Here is a 17,306-nt window from a genome sequence, read left to right as displayed (position 1 = left end):
GGTGAATCTGTTGATTATTTTATTGATTCATTAATGTGTTGTTTGCTCCATAAAATGTCAGAAAATTGTGAAAAAAATGTGGATCAGTGTTTTTTAAAACTCAAGATAAGTCCTCAAGTGCTTTGTTTCGTCCACATTCCAAAGGTATTTAGTTGAAGCCATGGAGGTGTAAGTGAAACAGAAAATCTTCAAGTTAAGAATATGAATTGAATCATTTAGATTTATTCTTTTAGCAGATGCTTTTATCCAAAGCGCCAAGAGAATAAAGTTCAAGATACAGTTCAGAGGAGAGCTTTGCTAGGAATTGCATCTGTCAATGCTACAAATAAGAGTCTTGTCTGATGTAATTTCCTTTAAAAAAATGACATACACCTAGTTGACAATAAAATATAGCTGACAACTAATTATTTATTGTTGCAGCTATGATACATTATGGATATGCTCCAAATAAACACCTAGATATTTTTACAAAAGACCTGGCCCATAGGTCACTATACTTAATGACCTAATGGCACTCATCAAATGAACAAGGTTAAGGTTTGACTTCGTCTTTGAATTTAAAAAAAAAAGGATTTGTTAGTTTGTTATTGTGTGTGGAGCGTTTTGGATTGCACTCTGTGCACACCAAATGTGCTAAATAAAATACTTGACTTGATTCGACTTAAACTTGAAGTGCAGAAGAAACTGCAGGGAGAAAAGAGTGCACAGTGCAAAAACTTACTTACTTAATGAACACGGAATTTCTGCATTTGGCCTTGAAGTATTTTTTCCTTCTTCAGTTACTGAGATTACCACTATGGATGTGTACACAAAAAGAGTATGAATAAGCCAATAATATTTTAAAGGACAGTTCACATCCTTACCATGGACTGTTCAATCCACTGAGGTCATGCAAACGTCTCTGTTCTACAGGGCTAAAACAGAGTTTCTTTCCTCAAGCCATCTGCACCCTGAATATAAAACACTACAAATACATTACATGAACTTGCCACACTGCACTTACACACACTGCACTTTTTACCCCCTTCTTTCTGAATCTATTTATTAAATTCTTCTTGAACATCCGTGGGGCAGCCGTGGCCTACAGGTTAGTGCTTCGGACTTGTAACCGGAGGGTTGCCTGTTCGAACCCCGACCAGTAGGAACGGCTGAAGTGCCCTTGAGCAAGGCACCTAACCCCTCACTTCTCCCCGAGCGCCGCTGTTGTTGCAGGCAGCTCACTGCGCCGGGATTAGTGTGTGCTTCACCTCACTGTGTGCTGAGTGTGTTTCACTAATTCACGGATTGGGATAAATGCAGAGACCAAATTTCCCTCACGGGATCAAAAGAGTATATATACTTATACTTGAACAAAAGTGAACAACCAGACTTCAGAAAGTAAACGTATTTGTTCCAGCCATTCACAGCTTATAACAAGCAATTAGTGATATGGTTAACTTTTATTTTCTGAAGCTATACACCTGTCACAGAACCTCTGTATTATGATGCCATTGTTATCTGTACGTTATCTGTATCGTGATGCCATTGTTATCGTGGGCAACATGCCTTGACCAAAGACTCTAGAATCTTTGGCCTTGACTGTATCGTATTGTATCCAATGATGACAGATGATGATAGATGGACAGCACGGCTCCATTCTCTATACAGTCATTGAACGTATAATGTTGTGTTGTATCATCTCATATCACGACTTGTCAGAGAGGTCTAATTAACACTCAGCAGGAGTTTGCATATGTTTACACTTTTCAGTTTTTACACTATTTTGTTATTTAGGCTATATTTAGTCTTTAAACTGTTAATATTAATGTTAATGTAATGTTTATTGATGTCATTGTAAGTCGCGCTGGACAAACGCGCCAGCTATACTGTATAAGCGTGAACATAGGCTACATAAGTTGATGTGCTCTCTAGGAATCCAAACGGATGCTATCATTTGCACATCACAGTATTGCAATGTTTGTTGAGGTACAATAGAATTTCAATACCCCCATCTACTGCTACAATGACTTTTTTTTCCGAAAGCTGTAGACATCCACCCCAATGTACATTATCACGTTATCATTTCTGATAGAAGAGAAACACTGGATGGAAATGCAGGCATACAGCAGGGGAAATATGTATTGTTTATATAGGCCTATATATTGTATGTATTGTATAAGTATAACGCGTCAACATTTTTTTTCAGTAAGTATACTTCCAGTGAACCAAACATTAGTTTTTACTCAGGTAATCCATACATATAAAAAAAAGTCCATAAGTAGAGTTATGTGTAAGTGTATGACACAGGAAAAAAGTACTGAACACGCTAAAAAAAAAAGCAGTAGACCTACACCAAGTCAAAGAAAGCCAAGTAGTTAGAAAATAATTATCCCTCCTATCTGTGCAAATATAAGCTGGGTTAGTACATAATGATGGGCTATAAAAAGGTTTTTCGTTACCAAGGTGTCATACAATAAATTGTTCATGATGGGTAAAAGGAAAGAGCTCTCCCAAGACCTTTGCAACCTTATTGTTGCAAAACATTTTCAGAATCTTCATAAACAACATTGGGGCCATTATCTGCAAGTGGAAGGAACATCACTTCATCATCAATCGGCCATACACAGGATCTCCCAAGATTTCTGACAAGGGAGTCAGAAGGATAGTCAGAAGAGTAGCCCAAGAGTCAAGGGCCACTTGGAAAAAGCTCCAGAAAGACTTGGAGGCAGCAAATAGCCTACAATTGTAGGCAGATAGCTTTTCAATAGCTTAGTTGTTTTTTGACCAAGTGCAGCTTTTACAGAATCTACATTTTCCAGGGCATTTGTGGAGCTCACCATAGAGCTGCCTTCTGCCCCCCCATGCAACTTCAGTTCTATTAAATGAATCTGACAAATGTGATGCATTTGTCCAACGAAAGCTGAGAAGAGATGGGCATTGATCCTTTATTGCACTATAATGTCTGGAAAACACATTAGGGTACTCTATTCGGTTTAAACTTGTAAGACAAACTAATTTTCCATGGCAGAGCTGAAGCAACAAAAGTCTGGTTTCTACTGCGTGGTTTTATTGCGCAATGTCTTTAAAATAGGCTGTCAAAATGGTTTGTATTAGTTTTTACTTGCTTGCACATGGTAAAGATAAACTGACTGGGTAACTGTAAATGTAGCACCAACATTTCAGCCAAGTGGAATGAAACTGGGATAATCAAGGAAAGGTGAAGCTTTTACAGGCGAAAATCCACCCAACAATGAAGACGCAAACCTGAGGTTACATGGTGTAGGCTAGTGTAACTACGTAACTGTGCATGTTTACAAAATGTAGTTAGGAGTCTTGAGTTAGCTTGCAGTTTATCCTGCAAACTTAAATTTAAAAAAATCTAAATTGAGCATTGACCAGGGTAGGAATTTCATGGCGGCCACGACGGCCATGGCCGTCGTAGCCCCTTGCATTGGCCGTGAGGCCCCTTTGAAAATCAGAGGTTTACAGGCCACGGTGGCCTTGGTGCCCCCTTCTTTCAATATTCTGCTTTGCGTCCTACTAATAGCGATTTTTATTTAGCCTGTGGCCTGTCAAAATAATCTTAGCATTCACGGCGCAAATTAATTTAGTCTTTTACGCAGTGGAGAAAGTGACAGTGCAAGAAAGAAAGTGCGTCCAAATTCACCCTTTTTCAGTTGAACTACTCGCGAAGTAGCCTATTCATCACACAGACATCACAAGTATCACATGAAAGAGCTTTTTCTCAGCTTTTAAACGATGTTAGCCGATAATTGCTGTGTTGAACGGTTCGCGAGAAAAGTAAATAATATAATTCAATTTAATCATACATTCTACTGAAGGTTTTGCGTCCCATGATCTCCCTACCCATTTATCTCGGTGGAATACTTTACGAACCCTTCTTTTAACACATGACAAACCATATATCAGAATAAACAGGAGACCTTACCGAACACAAAGGCGTAAAGCAGTCCCCTGTACAGTTAGCTGTTCCAGAGTAATCCAGTTTTGAATTTGCAGTAAAGTTCGACATACATGGATGTCTCCAAATTTGGGCTTTTACATTGTTCCACATGATTTCATAACGGGCCAAATACAAAATAAATGTTACAAATATCGCCTAGATATTGGTAAATCAGAGGACAGCTGACTAAGAGTTTGTGAAAGTAGCCTTAATGATCACAAAATGCTAAGCATACATCTAGGCTATTTGAGTTTCTTAAAGCTGAGCTGTGCTTAAATTGTTCAATACATGATTTCTTACATAACAGGCCAAATATAAAATAAATGTTATATATAGCCTATATATCTGTAAATATTAGATGATCAGATGATTTACAGTTCTATGTAATATGTGATTTTTCATGTTTTTGTAATGTTTCATACAGTGATGCAGGTCTACTGCAGTGAATAGGCTAAATACAACTTTGATCATTTTTATAGCCTACTACTGTAGGCTATAGTTAACTTTGGCCTTGGTGCCCTGACATGTGGCCTTTGTGCCCCCCACCAAATATGCCCAACTGAAGGCCAAGTGGCCTTGCCCCCGGAATGGTGAAATTCCAAGCCTGGCATTGACCTTTCACTATTATGTGGAGCCTTTCCCCCCAAAATAGATTTTGGAATGTGAGAGTAACAATAAAGGGTTATGATTTTTTAACTGAACATACATTTTATATATAGTCTACATGAATGAAGGTAACTACTGTATCTGTTTGACGGAATTATGTTGGCTATCATTAGCACTGACTTGTCATGAAGCTGGTTCACATTAGTTTATGTTGCTTATTAAAAAATATTTTTTTAAATGCTTTAAGTAGCTTCTGATGTAGTAAACTACTTTTGCCAAATGTATGTAACTTAGCTTGCTACAATTTGTCTTGAGGAAGCTTTTTTGTTAAGCTTCATATAATGTAGAGTAACTGGTACATTTTCTAAGTAGCTTGCCCATCACTGGACTTCATACAGTTAAAGGAATGATGAATGGAGTCTTTTTTTCTGGGAGAATCTTGCCATCCACCAGGATGATGAAGATGAGACATGACTAGACCTTCCAGCAGGACAATGATCCCAACAGCAAAGTTAAACTCTAAGTTTCAGAGAAAGAAAATCATATGACTTCAATCCAATTGAACAGTTCTGGAAGTTAATTAAAGATCAGGATGAACAAAAGGGACCCCTGGAATCTTCAAGATTTAAAGACTATCTGACCAAAATCACACCTGAATACTGCGGTTGATTAGTTTCATCATACAGGAAATGTCTTGAATTGAAGCTGTCATTACAAATAAAGGCTTTTCCAAAGTTTTTACTTTTTTTTTTTTTAATCAGTAGGCTTGTTCAATACTTTTCCCCTGTGTCATTCCACTTTATTACACATAGGCCTACTAGGCTATTATAATGGACTTTGTTTGGATTTTTTAAATGTTGACGCATTCAATAGGCTACTTATTTCCCCCGCTGTATATAGAGGAACAATGAATATAGCACAAAAAAAAGAAACTTTTATAACTGGCCATGTAAGTATCAGCCTTGGTAGGCTAGTTGTAGGCCTAACTGATGACAGTCAGCAGACCAAGAAGGGGTTAGGCTAGAGAAAATGGAAAGAAGATATGGCATTGGCCAGTGGGTTGGTGAGTTTCTCTCTCTCTCTCTCTCTTTGCACTTAGCATTTGTGGTAATCTATGCAACGGATAGCCTGCAGTTTTCACTTCCTAGGCATAGGCTTCTATGTAGGCTATTTACTAAAATTTCATAATCTGTTCACAAGAGAGAGATAGCCTACAGTGGACTAGGAAAGCCTTATGGTGTTTATAGCCTGTAGTAGGCCTAGCCTTTACTTTACAAAAGGGCTTACAAGTAGACCTTCCTTAGTCCAGCTCCCCAAACATAGCCTAAAATGAAATCGAATAGCATAATGAAATTTTAACATTCAAGTTCATTGTGCAGCTATACATTGGTTCAGAGTTATATGGTAACTGGCATCATTGTAATCCAGTGTAATTTCTGATGAACTTTTCTGGTATAGCCTACCTACCTCCTGCCAAGTTCCAATTAGCCTACTTTCAACAGAGGGTAGCATGTTGACAATGGAAGAAATATTTCCCATGAAGTCGTTGGTGTCACTTGGCTGTGGCCTGAGTTTAATTAGGTAGAAGGGCAAAGTCTATGTTAATGAACTCGCACGTGCGTTAAAGTGCATCCTGTTTTAGTGACATGCCGCCAATTTCGAAAGGATTTTGATTGGGCAATTTAACCTAAACCAAGGTAAGGTAAATCAACACATATCTTTGTTGCAGTCCCTGAAAGGTAAGCTAACCTTAACATAATATAAAGATGGGACGTTATACTACATATGACGTATTATAGGAGAATACACATTTCCATTATAGGGGAAATGCTGTTTTAAACCGAAAACAGTGACACCTTTGTCAACTAATCGTTCTCTGAAAATAACAAATATGTATGTTACAATTTATTTTATAGTTAGGTAATGTTATCACCTCGCGATAGCTTCTTGCTAGCTTGCTTCAACAAGCTTCCAATTTAATAAACTATTGCTGAAGGAAAATCAAAACAGTATGAGTGACTAACCTGCTGAGAGGCATTGCGAAGGTATAACGCTACCAGCTTACACTTTGTTAAGCCCTGAAAATATATATATATTTTAAATATGACACAGTTTAGCTAACTTTAGCACTAGCTAATTTACGAACGTTATGTAGATTAACTGTAACCAGAATGGCAACAGAGATTTTCTATGGCAACCAACAAACAGTTTGTTCATTGATTATTCTGTTTCCTGTTTTTACAGTAATGGCCTTGTGTGAGGACACTCTATTCTGTAATTTCCCAAAATGTCGATCAAAACTGAGTGGTTTTGCCTGGGTAACAGCCTGTTCACACGCTTTTTGTGACCAACATGGATCAGGGGAATTTAGCCGATCTCCAGCTATCTGTCCTGCTTGTTCCTCCGCCCTGTCAGGAAAACTGGACATAGTGCGAACAGAGCTGTCGCCCTCGGAGGAGTACAAAGCAATGGTGCTAGCAGGACTGAGACCTGAAACGGTTTTAGATATCTGTGCAAGAGCACTGGCTTTTTGGACTTATCAGGTTAGAGAATCTGCCCACATGAAACCTGTTTCTGATACCCATGTTAGTTGGCAAACTGTTTAGGCTTTGTCCCCCAGATTGTCAGTAGGTGAAGTTTAAATCAGACTTATTATTATCATCGTATGATTTCTTTTATGAATTGTTCTGTATCAATGATTCATTTCACAAGAGGGCGTCTAGTCCCTGATGTGTGTATGCAGGGGCATCAGGGGAGCCTGTTTCAGGAGTAGGCCTACAGTCTGTCTGATGTGTGTGTGTGTGTGTTTGTGTGTGTTTGTAGGTGCATCAGGAGAGGCTGTTTTATGAGTAGGCTACAGTCTGTCTGATGTGTGGGTGTGTGTGTATCAGGAGAGGCTGTTTCAGGAGTACAGTCTGTCTGATGTGTGTGTGTGTGTGTGTGTGTGTGTGTGTATCAGAAGAGGGTGTTTCAGGAGTACAGTCTGTCTGATGTGTGTGTGTAGGTGCATCGGGGAAGGCTGTTTCAGTATTACAGTCTGTCTGATGTGTGTGTGTGTGTGTGTGTATGTAGGTGCATCAAGAGAGGCTGTTTCAGGAGTACATTCTGTCTTGTACGGAGTACGAGTAGTAGGCTGTTTCAGGATTACAATCTGTCTGTTTCAGGAGTACAGTCTGTCTGATGTGTGTGTGTGTGTATGTAGGTGCATCAAGAGAGGCTGTTTCAGGAGTACAGTCTGTCTCGTACAGAGAGTCAACTAAAACAGATGGAGAAGATTCTGTCACAGCAGACCCAGAGCCGAGAGCTGGAACTGAACGGCATGAGAGGGGAGATCTCCTCACTCAAGCGGGTACAAACACAAAAAAACAAAATGCAAAGCCTTTACTTGTGATAGCCATATTAACATTTTGTTAGCTACACTGTCCCGATACTTTACTGTATGTTTACAAATATTTTGTCTTATGTAGACTCCCATACTTTATGTTTATAATTGGAGGATTATTTAAGGATTGTTGGCCCCTATAATAAGTTTTTAGCTTCTACTCTCATACCCCACTTTTTGTATTCTGCCCCATTTCTTCCTGGACATCTCTGCCTTCTAACTCTTGTACTTTCTCTGTTTGTTTACCTGTCTATTTTATTTGATATCCCTTTTTTACCCCCCCCACCCTCACCACCACATTCCCTTATCTGGCTTTGTCTCTCTCTCTCTCTCTCTCTCTCTCTCTCTCTCTCTCTCTGTCTATCTCTTCCTCTGGTGCTCTCTGTTGCCCCCTGGCTGCAGGTGACAGATGAGTACAAGCGCAAGTACAGCGAGGTGTCCGAGCGTCTGATGGAGAGGAACAGGCAGTACCAGAAGCTGCAGGGCCTCTACGACTCCCTGCGCCTGCGCAACATGGTGGTTGGAGGGGAGAGGGAGAGCGGAGGGGGCATGATGCGTCCCTACTCTCGTGACGCCCCTCCAGGTGAGTGTGGTCACGATTAGGACGGTTCTGTGGTGACTACCTACCTATCCTGAAAGTTTTTTTTTTTTTTCCTAAATGCTGTCAGGAAACATAATTCTGTAATACCAATGTCATTCTGTTATGAGATAAGATTCCAGGATTCCCAGATTTAGGAAGTTTCTGTAATGAGGCCCCAGGAACCCATCTGGAACTGACCTGACTCGATCCTGTCCACAGACCTGATCTTCTGATCTTGTCAGTATGAAATGCCTGTGTATTTAGTAAAAAAAAAAAAAAAAAAACTGCACGTAAAGCTGTAGTTGACAAGAGATACCGGTACATGTTTACTATAGCCTACTTCCAACTGGATTAAGTTATTTATGCCCCTTGGCATCAATATTTAACAGAATTTAGCCCAAAGACGGTACTAAAAAGATCATGATCCTACCTGATCAACAACGTTCCATACTGTGGTGTAATATCAAGCGTTCCGGGCACGCATTGGTATCGTCAGAGACTATACTCTCCCTATTACCATATAAGTCAATGTAGCATCAAAATGAGGTTGAAGCCGTTATTTTAAGGTAAAATAACTGCAATGTGTTCCTTTAAGTTTAATGTAGGCCTACCATTGTTTTTTCAGGTATGGGAAAACATTTTAAATCCGAGGATGGTATTGTCTTTATTCTAGTTATGTGATTTAATGATGTGAATTAATTAAGATCTTAATAGCAGTACAAGTAGTGTCATGGCTGACTGATTTTCAACTCCGTAATAGTCATTGGTAGAAACTACCAACAGTAAGTAATATTGCAATAAAACATTAGAAACACTAACAATGACGCTGTACCTTCACTATTATTATCAAGTGCTCTGAAGAACAAGGTTCGCTAAATGTTAATGTAGTGAGCTATACATTATTCATCTGGTGTCTTTGTAGAGCAGTGCACTTCTTAATGCACAAGGGTCCTAATCTGCCGTCAGGGTAAGAGAGTAATTTGCTGTGCATTATCCCTTACATGTTTACATAGGCCAGGTAACATGAGACGAAAGTCTGGAGAAGAGGGGAGAGGCTTATTCACTTACAGTTAATGAGTGTGACGGCTCTTGTGCCACTAGTACTCTGGGTCTTGGATGGATGCATTTTAAACAGAAAGCTTTGGTTTATGTGTATGAATTTAGAATGCAGGTAAATATGTGAGACTGGTGATGAGACTACTAGTAGAGGTTTATTAAAACGTCATGCCAAATGAAAACCTAAAGACTTGTCAGTGTAATGTAGTTACCTGAAAAGGAGAAAAGGCGTTTTGGCGGAGTGCCTTTATCTGTGTAATAAAAAGGAGTTTTCTCCTTTTCTGACTATTTCTAGGTTTGGCCGAGCATTCTCAAGACAAAAAAGACAAAAAAAAGACAAAAAAAGAGACTGAGTGAAGCCTGCTCCTACCCTTGGATTAGTGTAGTAACCTCTCGAAATTCCTGTTAATGGTCCATGGGGTCCATTTCTATACATTGTATTGTCTTTGGGTTAGACTGGATTAATCACTTAGCCACAGTGTGAGTATGTAAATTCACAAACCCACCTGTTCCTGATCACCTGGTGTGGATTACAATGGCCACCTGTTGTGTATTGTTGCTGATTACAATGTTTACAATGCACATAACAATACTGTCTTTGTAGTAAGTCATTACCTTACCTGTAGTTGATCTGTCTGTGGTATTTCACATATACGTAGGAAGGATGCCAGGTTTAAGTTGATCAATGTTGCTTAAAAATGTCAACACAATCTTAACACAAACAAAACACGCCTCAAAGTAAAAAGGAAATGATTTGCTTTCCAGGTTAGTGTGTGTTCATTGTTGGGCTGGGACGTCTAGCAAAAGTATTTAGCTAAAGTGCCATACAGATGTAATGTGTTGTTTTAGAACAAACTAACAAACAAAAGTTTAAATTGGGACCTCAGTGTTTCCCACAGAACTGAATTCTATTTGTGGGGGTAGGTTTGCAGAATTAACTAGAATTCAACAGCGTAGCGTGGTTATGATGTGCCAGATTTAAGCACAATTTAGTACAGCCTGGAAAATCATTGTGTGGTGGTCAGTGTTGATATTGTGGTGGGCCGCCACACATAAGTGAATGTATGGGAAACACTGGACCTAACCCTGTGGTGTGTCACCCCTCTAGGGCTGGACAGGCCGATGACCCCTCGGCCCAGCCCTCAACCCTATGGCGGCATGAGAGGCGAGGGAGAGAGGCTCTTCTGCTTGGAGCCCGATGGACCCAAGACCTTCTTCCAGTTCAGCTCCCCGGACAGATCCCGCTCCATCGTCCCTAAGAAGTGACACTCGTCCCAGCTCATCTCATCACAGTCTTGACGACAACATCCTGCGTGTGCTCTGCACTGCATTTTTATTTGGCTGCGTTGACAGAGCTCGGTCTTGATCAATGTCAGAATAAGCAATTGATTGTTCCCGGTTTGCGCAGAGTTTATGGTATGATGAAGTTTATCTTCTTGCCGATGTTACGGCGTCTCTTATTGAGAATTGTTGTGATGACAGTGGAGGAATGGTTTGCTAATTTGACAGAGAAGAATGTCGCATTGCATTTTGTATCTATTTGAAGGGCAGCCTGTCTAATAAAATTTTAATTTGTTCAATTGTATAGTCTCCATTGTACATCTATCTTCTGTCATGAAATATGAATGAACATGAATAGTTTAATCAGTATGGGAGCAGTCAGTCCATCCCTAGTTATGGCAATGAAAGCGTAAAATGAACTAAACTCAGTTCCATGTCTCTGCTCCATGTCATGGTTGTTTAGGAATCAACAGAAAATAAATATGTGTACGTTTTTTATTTGATGGACCCCCATATGTAAACAAAGAGCAGCAGTTTCCGTGACAAATAAAGAGTAATATTCTTCACACGCTCAAACAAACTTACAAAAAAGAAATACATTAAAAATATGTACATAGTTTAAAACAAAAAGAAGGAAAAATAAGACATTGCATTCATATGTACATAAAACATACTTATAGTACTTAAAGTGTAGCATTCTCCTTCCTTTCCTTCCTCTAGCCATCAAAATGCTTTGTTGCTTACAGGTTGTTGCAGTCCAACCTGTGTTGTTCAAGCAGTAACCCCCCCCCCCCCCTTCCTTAACTTAATCGCTCCATGTGGTACTCCCACATACTGTATGTGATTTGGTGACAAAGATGTAGAAAACCTCTTAAAAGAACAGCCTTGGTCCTGTTTCCTGTTTTGCTAATGATGAATGAAGCCAAAGGGCTTTTCCATTAGAAGGTCACTCTATGGTAACTTACCAAGGCTCGTCACCAAAACACATACTTGGAAGACTCCCTCCCCTATGCCCTCCTCCCTGGCTCACAGCAGAGACACGGCCGAGTGTGGCCTTTAAACGCGGACTCTGCTTTCTTCTCTCCCATCATTCACTCTGAGGCTTGTAGCTGACGGAGGCAGCGGTCTGGCTCTTCACAGCCTGCCTCTTGCCGTTCACGATGAGGAGCAGAGGAGAGTCCACACGTATGCTACGGAAGTCAAACGTCTGTGGGCAGAAGGAGGGTTGGAAAGGAAGGTTGAGACGTTTGAGAGTATGAAAGACAGAGAGAGAGAGAGAGAGAGATAGAAACGTGGTTGTTCACCAAAATACTGTACTGTGTAATAGAATAGACCGTCTGAACACAGATCTTTCTATTCTGAATTATCCCCCCCTGATTGAGGAATTAAAAAATAATGATGTCTGTGTTTCTAGAGTGTTCCATGAATACATTTGTTAATGCACACAGAGCAAAATCATTAAATTCTCTAACTATTTAATTAAACTAATTATAATATCCATCATTATTATGTGTGACAGACATTTTACATCACTAAAATAATGGGACTGCGCTTTTAATTGGACGTGCATGCGTATGGGGACCAGTGGTAGGGACTGACCTTGTCTTTGTGAGACACGCTGTGGCGTTTGACTTGGGGTTCAGGGATCACCACAGAGTCCCCTATCAGGACCCCCCAGCTGTCTGCTGTGTTGTACACCATCACCACACAACACGTCTCCTCGCTGTCCACCATGCCAAACGTGCTGCAGGAAGACGTCCCAAAACAGAAGGTCAAAGGTCATTACTATATTGTCCATACTCACCTATTTCCCTTTCCTCCACCATCCTTCCTTTCTTTTCTTTCCTTTTTGCTCTTTTTCATTTTAGATTTCCATTATTCATACTTTGTTTCTTTCACTCAATCAATCAGTCAATCAATCAATCAATCAATCAATCAATCAATCAATCAATCAATCAATCAATCAATCAATCAATCAATCAATCAATCAAGCGTAGACTTACAAAGCCATTCTCCCCTCCGGAGCCAGGCTGAAGACCACCTTGCCCATGGCGGCCACCCCAGTGTTGAGGCCATGTGTGAGGGCAGAGAAGGACTGGGGCTCCAGGCTTCCGGTGCGGCCTGTGGGAGACCGAAACTGAGGAGAGGCACAAGGGCCCAGAGCCGACAGGTTGAGATTGGACAGCATGGTCCGTAAGCGCCGAGCCTTCACCTTCCCCTGGGAGAGAGAGAGAGTGAGAGGTTTAACTTTCCATCCCCATGCTATCATTTCATACACTTCATACAACTGATCACTGATAAAAACAACTCTCTACTGCCATCTACTGGAGAAATGATTCCGCTATCGCTCTCTCTCGCATACGGAGCAAGTTGAAAATGAAGTAAGACACCTAGTTTTATGTAACTACCATGGCTACCATTACATTCCTCAGAGAGGGTTGGTGCATATGGGCTGAGCACTGCGAACGGTGAGTGCCCAGACCCTACATTTTAATGTGGGTCTGGCTCGTCAGGCTAGGGTATTTGGGGTGTGGGTAAGTGATTGTGTCGGTCATGACTCACGAATCAGTGTAAGATTCTGTTTGAGGTGTGTGTGTTCGTGTGTGTGTGTGTGTGCATGTGTGGTCTGTTTGAGACCCACAAGCGAGTTCTCTGCACATCCTGTTCTCACACCTTGTTGTCGATGAGGGCCGTGACTCGTTCCAGGTAATCCAGCAACTGCTTCTCTCTCTCCCGAGGCTCCTCCCAGGCAGGATCCAAGATGGCCGCCCGACTGTAGCCAGCCAGAGCTGAGCTGAACATCTCCTCATATTGAAAGAGCTGTTGGGAAGAGGCAAGAAGTGAATAAGCAATATCTGCTTAAAAAAACATGGACGTCCAGGTTCTTTGGGAAATCTGGCCTGAACATTTGGTTACAAATTCATATCCATTCATATTATCTCATTGTTCTAGTATTAATAATATGATATTAGATATTTGTTTTGAGGTTTATAACTTGTGGCAAAAAGGTCTCTGTATACCGTAGCTCTGTTGAAGTGCAGGTCAGGGTTTGAGGAGGCTGTGGTGTCGATTTTTTCCTGTGAAGGACGAAACAACACAAAAGAAGAGAAGAAAAACAAAGTTACCCTTTTAGACTGAGCTGATAATGTTTTGTAAAGCGCTCAATTGAGACAATGAAATAATTAATATTATGAGAAAAATGTTATTGATTAATTATATTAATTTATTGCATAGCTGAATACTTTTTAATGTAAGTCCCTTAAACGGGTCTATGTAACTCACAGCCTGTGCATAGGCACTGAGCGCTTGCTGGGAAATCTGAGGGTTCTGTCCACTCGTGAAAAACAGGGAGATGTAGGCGTTACCCAAGATGTCTGTCACAAACAGGAAATGAACTGGTTACTGTCTATCACATACAGATGGAGCTATGAACTTTGAAAGCCATCAAAATTTCATACTTTAATTGATAAGTTGCTATTCGGTTTATAAGTAAATATATACATACATACATACATAAATTTGTCGGCCTTTGCAATAAGTAAAAATGTTGAGTAACAACTCTATCTGGATTCAGTTCATACTCCGGTGTAGAGAAGAAGTCTCGTCCTACTCACACCAGGATGTCCCGTCTTTGACGTCCAGCTGTACGGCCTGTCTGGCCATGTCCACGCTCTCCAGCACCCGCTTGCCGGGCTCCTGATCGCCCTCTTCAGGTCGCAGCTGTCTCAGCACCATGGACAGGCTCCTCAGAGACACCTTATTCTTCTCCTGATGGACCCAAGGGTCAGTGAGCATCATGACTTTGGATTTACAGTACACAGACATACATACCCTTTTTTTATATGCTCATTTGTTTATTTACTGTTTATTTAGTCAACTTTAATTTTATTTGATTATTTATTTAAACTCGATTATCAGTCACTGTCTATGGCTGGGTACAGACCTCCAATTTTTTTCGAAGAACAAGAATGAGCAGACCAAACTTTCAGATGGTAAGATCTGGTACTCTTACTCTGGTAAGACTCGGAGCACAAACAGTTTAAGTCGAACAGGTCCCGTAAAGTGCTGCTCTTCTTCAGACAACACATTCATTTATTAACAGGAGCTGTTTAGGAATGTAAATGTTATATATATATACACCGGTATATATATATATATATATATATATGTGTGTGTGTGTGTGTGTGTGTGTGTTTAATATATTGTCTGCCTTCCTTTCTTGTCACCTACACAGTTCTCTCACCTGCTGCAGGGCTCCAGTGAAGCAGGTCTTGGCTGCCACCAGGTCTCCCTTCTTCCAGTAGATCTCCCCCAGAGTGTTCCACCCCTCCACTAGACTGGGCTCCAGCTTGACCGCACGGGACAGGCTCTCCTCCGCGCTAGGGCTGAAATCAGGGCCCACGTTCAGGCAACGGCCCCGCAGCAGCAGGAACTGGGCGCTGTGTCCAAACTCCTCTACGGAAGCAAAGGACGGAGGACATTTTGAAGGATGTGTATATCTGAATGTATGTGTCAAAGGTAACATTGCAACGGTATGAGATTTTCTCAATATGATGATTGTCCATGAAAATATCACAATTTATGGTATCATCATGGTTAATAGTTGTCTATAGTGTGTGTCAAGAGGATGTGTAAGTGCGAAGTTACCCTATTTAAAACGATACTACTCCATGACTTGTGAAAGCACAAATAATAAAAGTTTCTCTCACATTGTATCACAACTGGTTCACTCAATTCAAAACACTCACATACAATCCTAGGCAGTACAGGCCAGCAGTACAAAAGACACAAGCAAAAACAAAACTACGATGTGAGGTAGTGGAGGAAAGTGATATGGTAAGACAAGCCATTCTTCACAATGCCAGATTGTCAGATACACAAATTAGTATGGCACACAGGCCTGGGAGGAAACCTATAGCTCTGTCCCACTGCCTGAGACAGTGAAGGGAGCTCTCACTGGAGCACTAGCAGATGTAATGGTGTGGGGTTGCATTCTCCTGGCCGCGTTTGAGAGCACCCATCCTCTTTAGGAAGCAAGGTCAATTACAATCACTATTTAATGACTCTCTGTGATCACTTTCTTCTCCTGTCAATCTATTACATCCAAGGGATAAGGAAGAGTGTGGCAGTGTCTTATAAGACGGGGACAGTCTTCTCAGCCAGTCTTGTCTGCTGTCATTTGGCTTATTGCCATTCTACTTGTGGCAGGTGCTCAAAGGAGACTTGACATCACTGTTCACATAGAAGCTTGCTTTAAGGAATCCACTGTCTTTCTAAGAAGACAGCGTTAAACTCAAGTTTGTTAACTGTTTGTTCATCGTACCCTCTTTCTCCTCCAGCCTCTTGAGAGTCTTGTTCATCTCTTCGGTCACGTCGTTCTGTTTTCGGCTGGCATCCTCCACGCTATGTGTTGCAAAATAGTGATCTCTGAACTGGTAGAGCTCATCAACAAAACCCTGAGGAAGATCAAGGAGTAATTACAAATCCAGGCTTAGGCTAATATGATCACTCAGTTATGACAGGTGCCTCATAAACCGTTACCTGCTTATGCAAACTATACAGTCTAGACTTGGCACTGTCAGCTGATATTGCACAAGTTAAACTCTTCCACAGATCTCTCAATATGATAATGTTACCACTTGACCCTCTCTTGCTTTAAGGACGACGCAGATAAGACCTGAGGAGTAACCTGATAGTTGAGCCGACAGCAGAGTAATTTATATTACCATGAAACCGAAGACAGTAAAGAAGAATTCCATCCAACCTACATGGTTGAAATGTCAACTGAGCTTAGACGAGTTAGCACGATAGCTTGTCAGGCCTTCAATAAATGCCTTACAGCTATTTGTTAAGAGACAATGCTTCATGAACTTATGGTTGTGAGTTTTCACGTGCCATTTGAGGTAAGAATTTTGCAGAATAAGTTACGTCGTATTTGTGTATGTTTGATCCTACAAAAAACACTCCCTGCCATACTAATGTAACCTTATCGCTACATTTGCCATCTCTCAGTTGTTATAGTTACACAGCCCTAACGACTGGGGATGGTTTTGTTCCACAAATAGCACAAATGTACACAAAAAGGATTGAAAGGAACATGATGTTGAAACTGAAAACAAATATGACGACATTCTTCTGGAAAAACAGCATCCGAGTACCTTCAAAATTTGTATATCATCTTTTTCTTTTGTGATGGTCTCGTTCTCCCTCTCCACATCCGCCATGTTTCTCTACTTGCTTCTTGGTTACAGCCCCGACAGGTACAGTACAGTACAATCTGGTGAACATTGACATCTAGTGGTCAGGTGGATAACGGAAGTTTGACTGGTGATTGTAAACTGCGTGGACTATAAATCTCTGTGGCTTAAGAAATTAGCCTCTGAGTTATATGTAAATCAGACAATAACCTCAGTTGCAAAAATAACATGTTTTTGAGGTTCAGACGATGGCTGAGTTGA

At 40.7% G+C, this 17,306-nt stretch overlaps 2 protein-coding genes across 2 annotated transcripts; one reads left to right on the top strand and one right to left on the bottom strand.

Moving 5' to 3' along the window:
* Window positions 1-6,795: 6,795 nt before the first annotated feature.
* ccnb1ip1 (cyclin B1 interacting protein 1) lies at window positions 6,796-10,833 on the top strand. Its single transcript, XM_076289579.1, has 4 exons — window positions 6,796-7,092; window positions 7,752-7,898; window positions 8,334-8,514; window positions 10,676-10,833. The coding sequence occupies exons 1-4, from the start codon at window positions 6,796-6,798 to the stop codon at window positions 10,831-10,833; spliced, it is 783 nt and encodes a 260-aa protein (XP_076145694.1).
* A 496-nt stretch (window positions 10,834-11,329) lies between these two features.
* ttc5 (tetratricopeptide repeat domain 5) lies at window positions 11,330-17,076 on the bottom strand. The gene is made up of 10 exons (XM_076289621.1): window positions 17,007-17,076; window positions 16,172-16,304; window positions 15,092-15,303; window positions 14,463-14,616; window positions 14,131-14,222; window positions 13,869-13,925; window positions 13,522-13,668; window positions 12,852-13,066; window positions 12,448-12,592; window positions 11,330-12,055 (listed from the first exon to the last, which is right to left on the bottom strand). The coding sequence occupies exons 1-10, from the start codon at window positions 17,070-17,072 to the stop codon at window positions 11,936-11,938; spliced, it is 1,341 nt and encodes a 446-aa protein (XP_076145736.1). The 5' UTR covers window positions 17,073-17,076; the 3' UTR covers window positions 11,330-11,935.
* Window positions 17,077-17,306: the final 230 nt, after the last annotated feature.

The sequence above is a fragment of the Alosa pseudoharengus genome, unplaced genomic scaffold (assembly GCF_046254945.1).
Source record: "Alosa pseudoharengus isolate Yale_2024_CS ecotype anadromous, Long Island Sound unplaced genomic scaffold, YU_APseudo_1.1 YU_APseudo_1.1_scf_17, whole genome shotgun sequence".
In the NCBI taxonomy this organism is placed as follows: domain Eukaryota; kingdom Metazoa; phylum Chordata; class Actinopteri; order Clupeiformes; family Clupeidae; genus Alosa; species Alosa pseudoharengus.
The sequence above is the reverse complement of the archived record's forward strand: the minus strand, read 5'-3'. Positions and strand labels throughout refer to the sequence as shown.

What these genes read in the sequence shown, in the direction of transcription:
- ccnb1ip1 (XM_076289579.1), top strand. Translation starts at nt 6,796, where the DNA reads ATGGCCTTGTGTGAGGACACTCTATTCTGTAATTTCCCAAAATGTCGA. An exon ending in TGGCTTTTTGGACTTATCAG is followed by an intron (nt 7,093 to 7,751) that starts GTTAGAGAATCT and finishes GTGTGTATGTAG; the next exon opens with GTGCATCAAGAGAGGCTGTT. An exon ending in AGATCTCCTCACTCAAGCGG is followed by an intron (nt 7,899 to 8,333) that starts GTACAAACACAA and finishes CCCTGGCTGCAG; the next exon opens with GTGACAGATGAGTACAAGCG.
- ttc5 (XM_076289621.1), bottom strand. Translation starts at nt 17,072, where the DNA reads ATGGCGGATGTGGAGAGGGAGAACGAGACCATCACAAAAGAAAAAGAT. An exon ending in TCAGTGCCTATGCACAGGCT is followed by an intron (nt 13,926 to 14,130) that starts GTGAGTTACATA and finishes CGTCCTTCACAG; the next exon opens with GAAAAAATCGACACCACAGC. An exon ending in GCGTGTCTCACAAAGACAAG is followed by an intron (nt 12,056 to 12,447) that starts GTCAGTCCCTAC and finishes TTCTGCCCACAG; the next exon opens with ACGTTTGACTTCCGTAGCAT.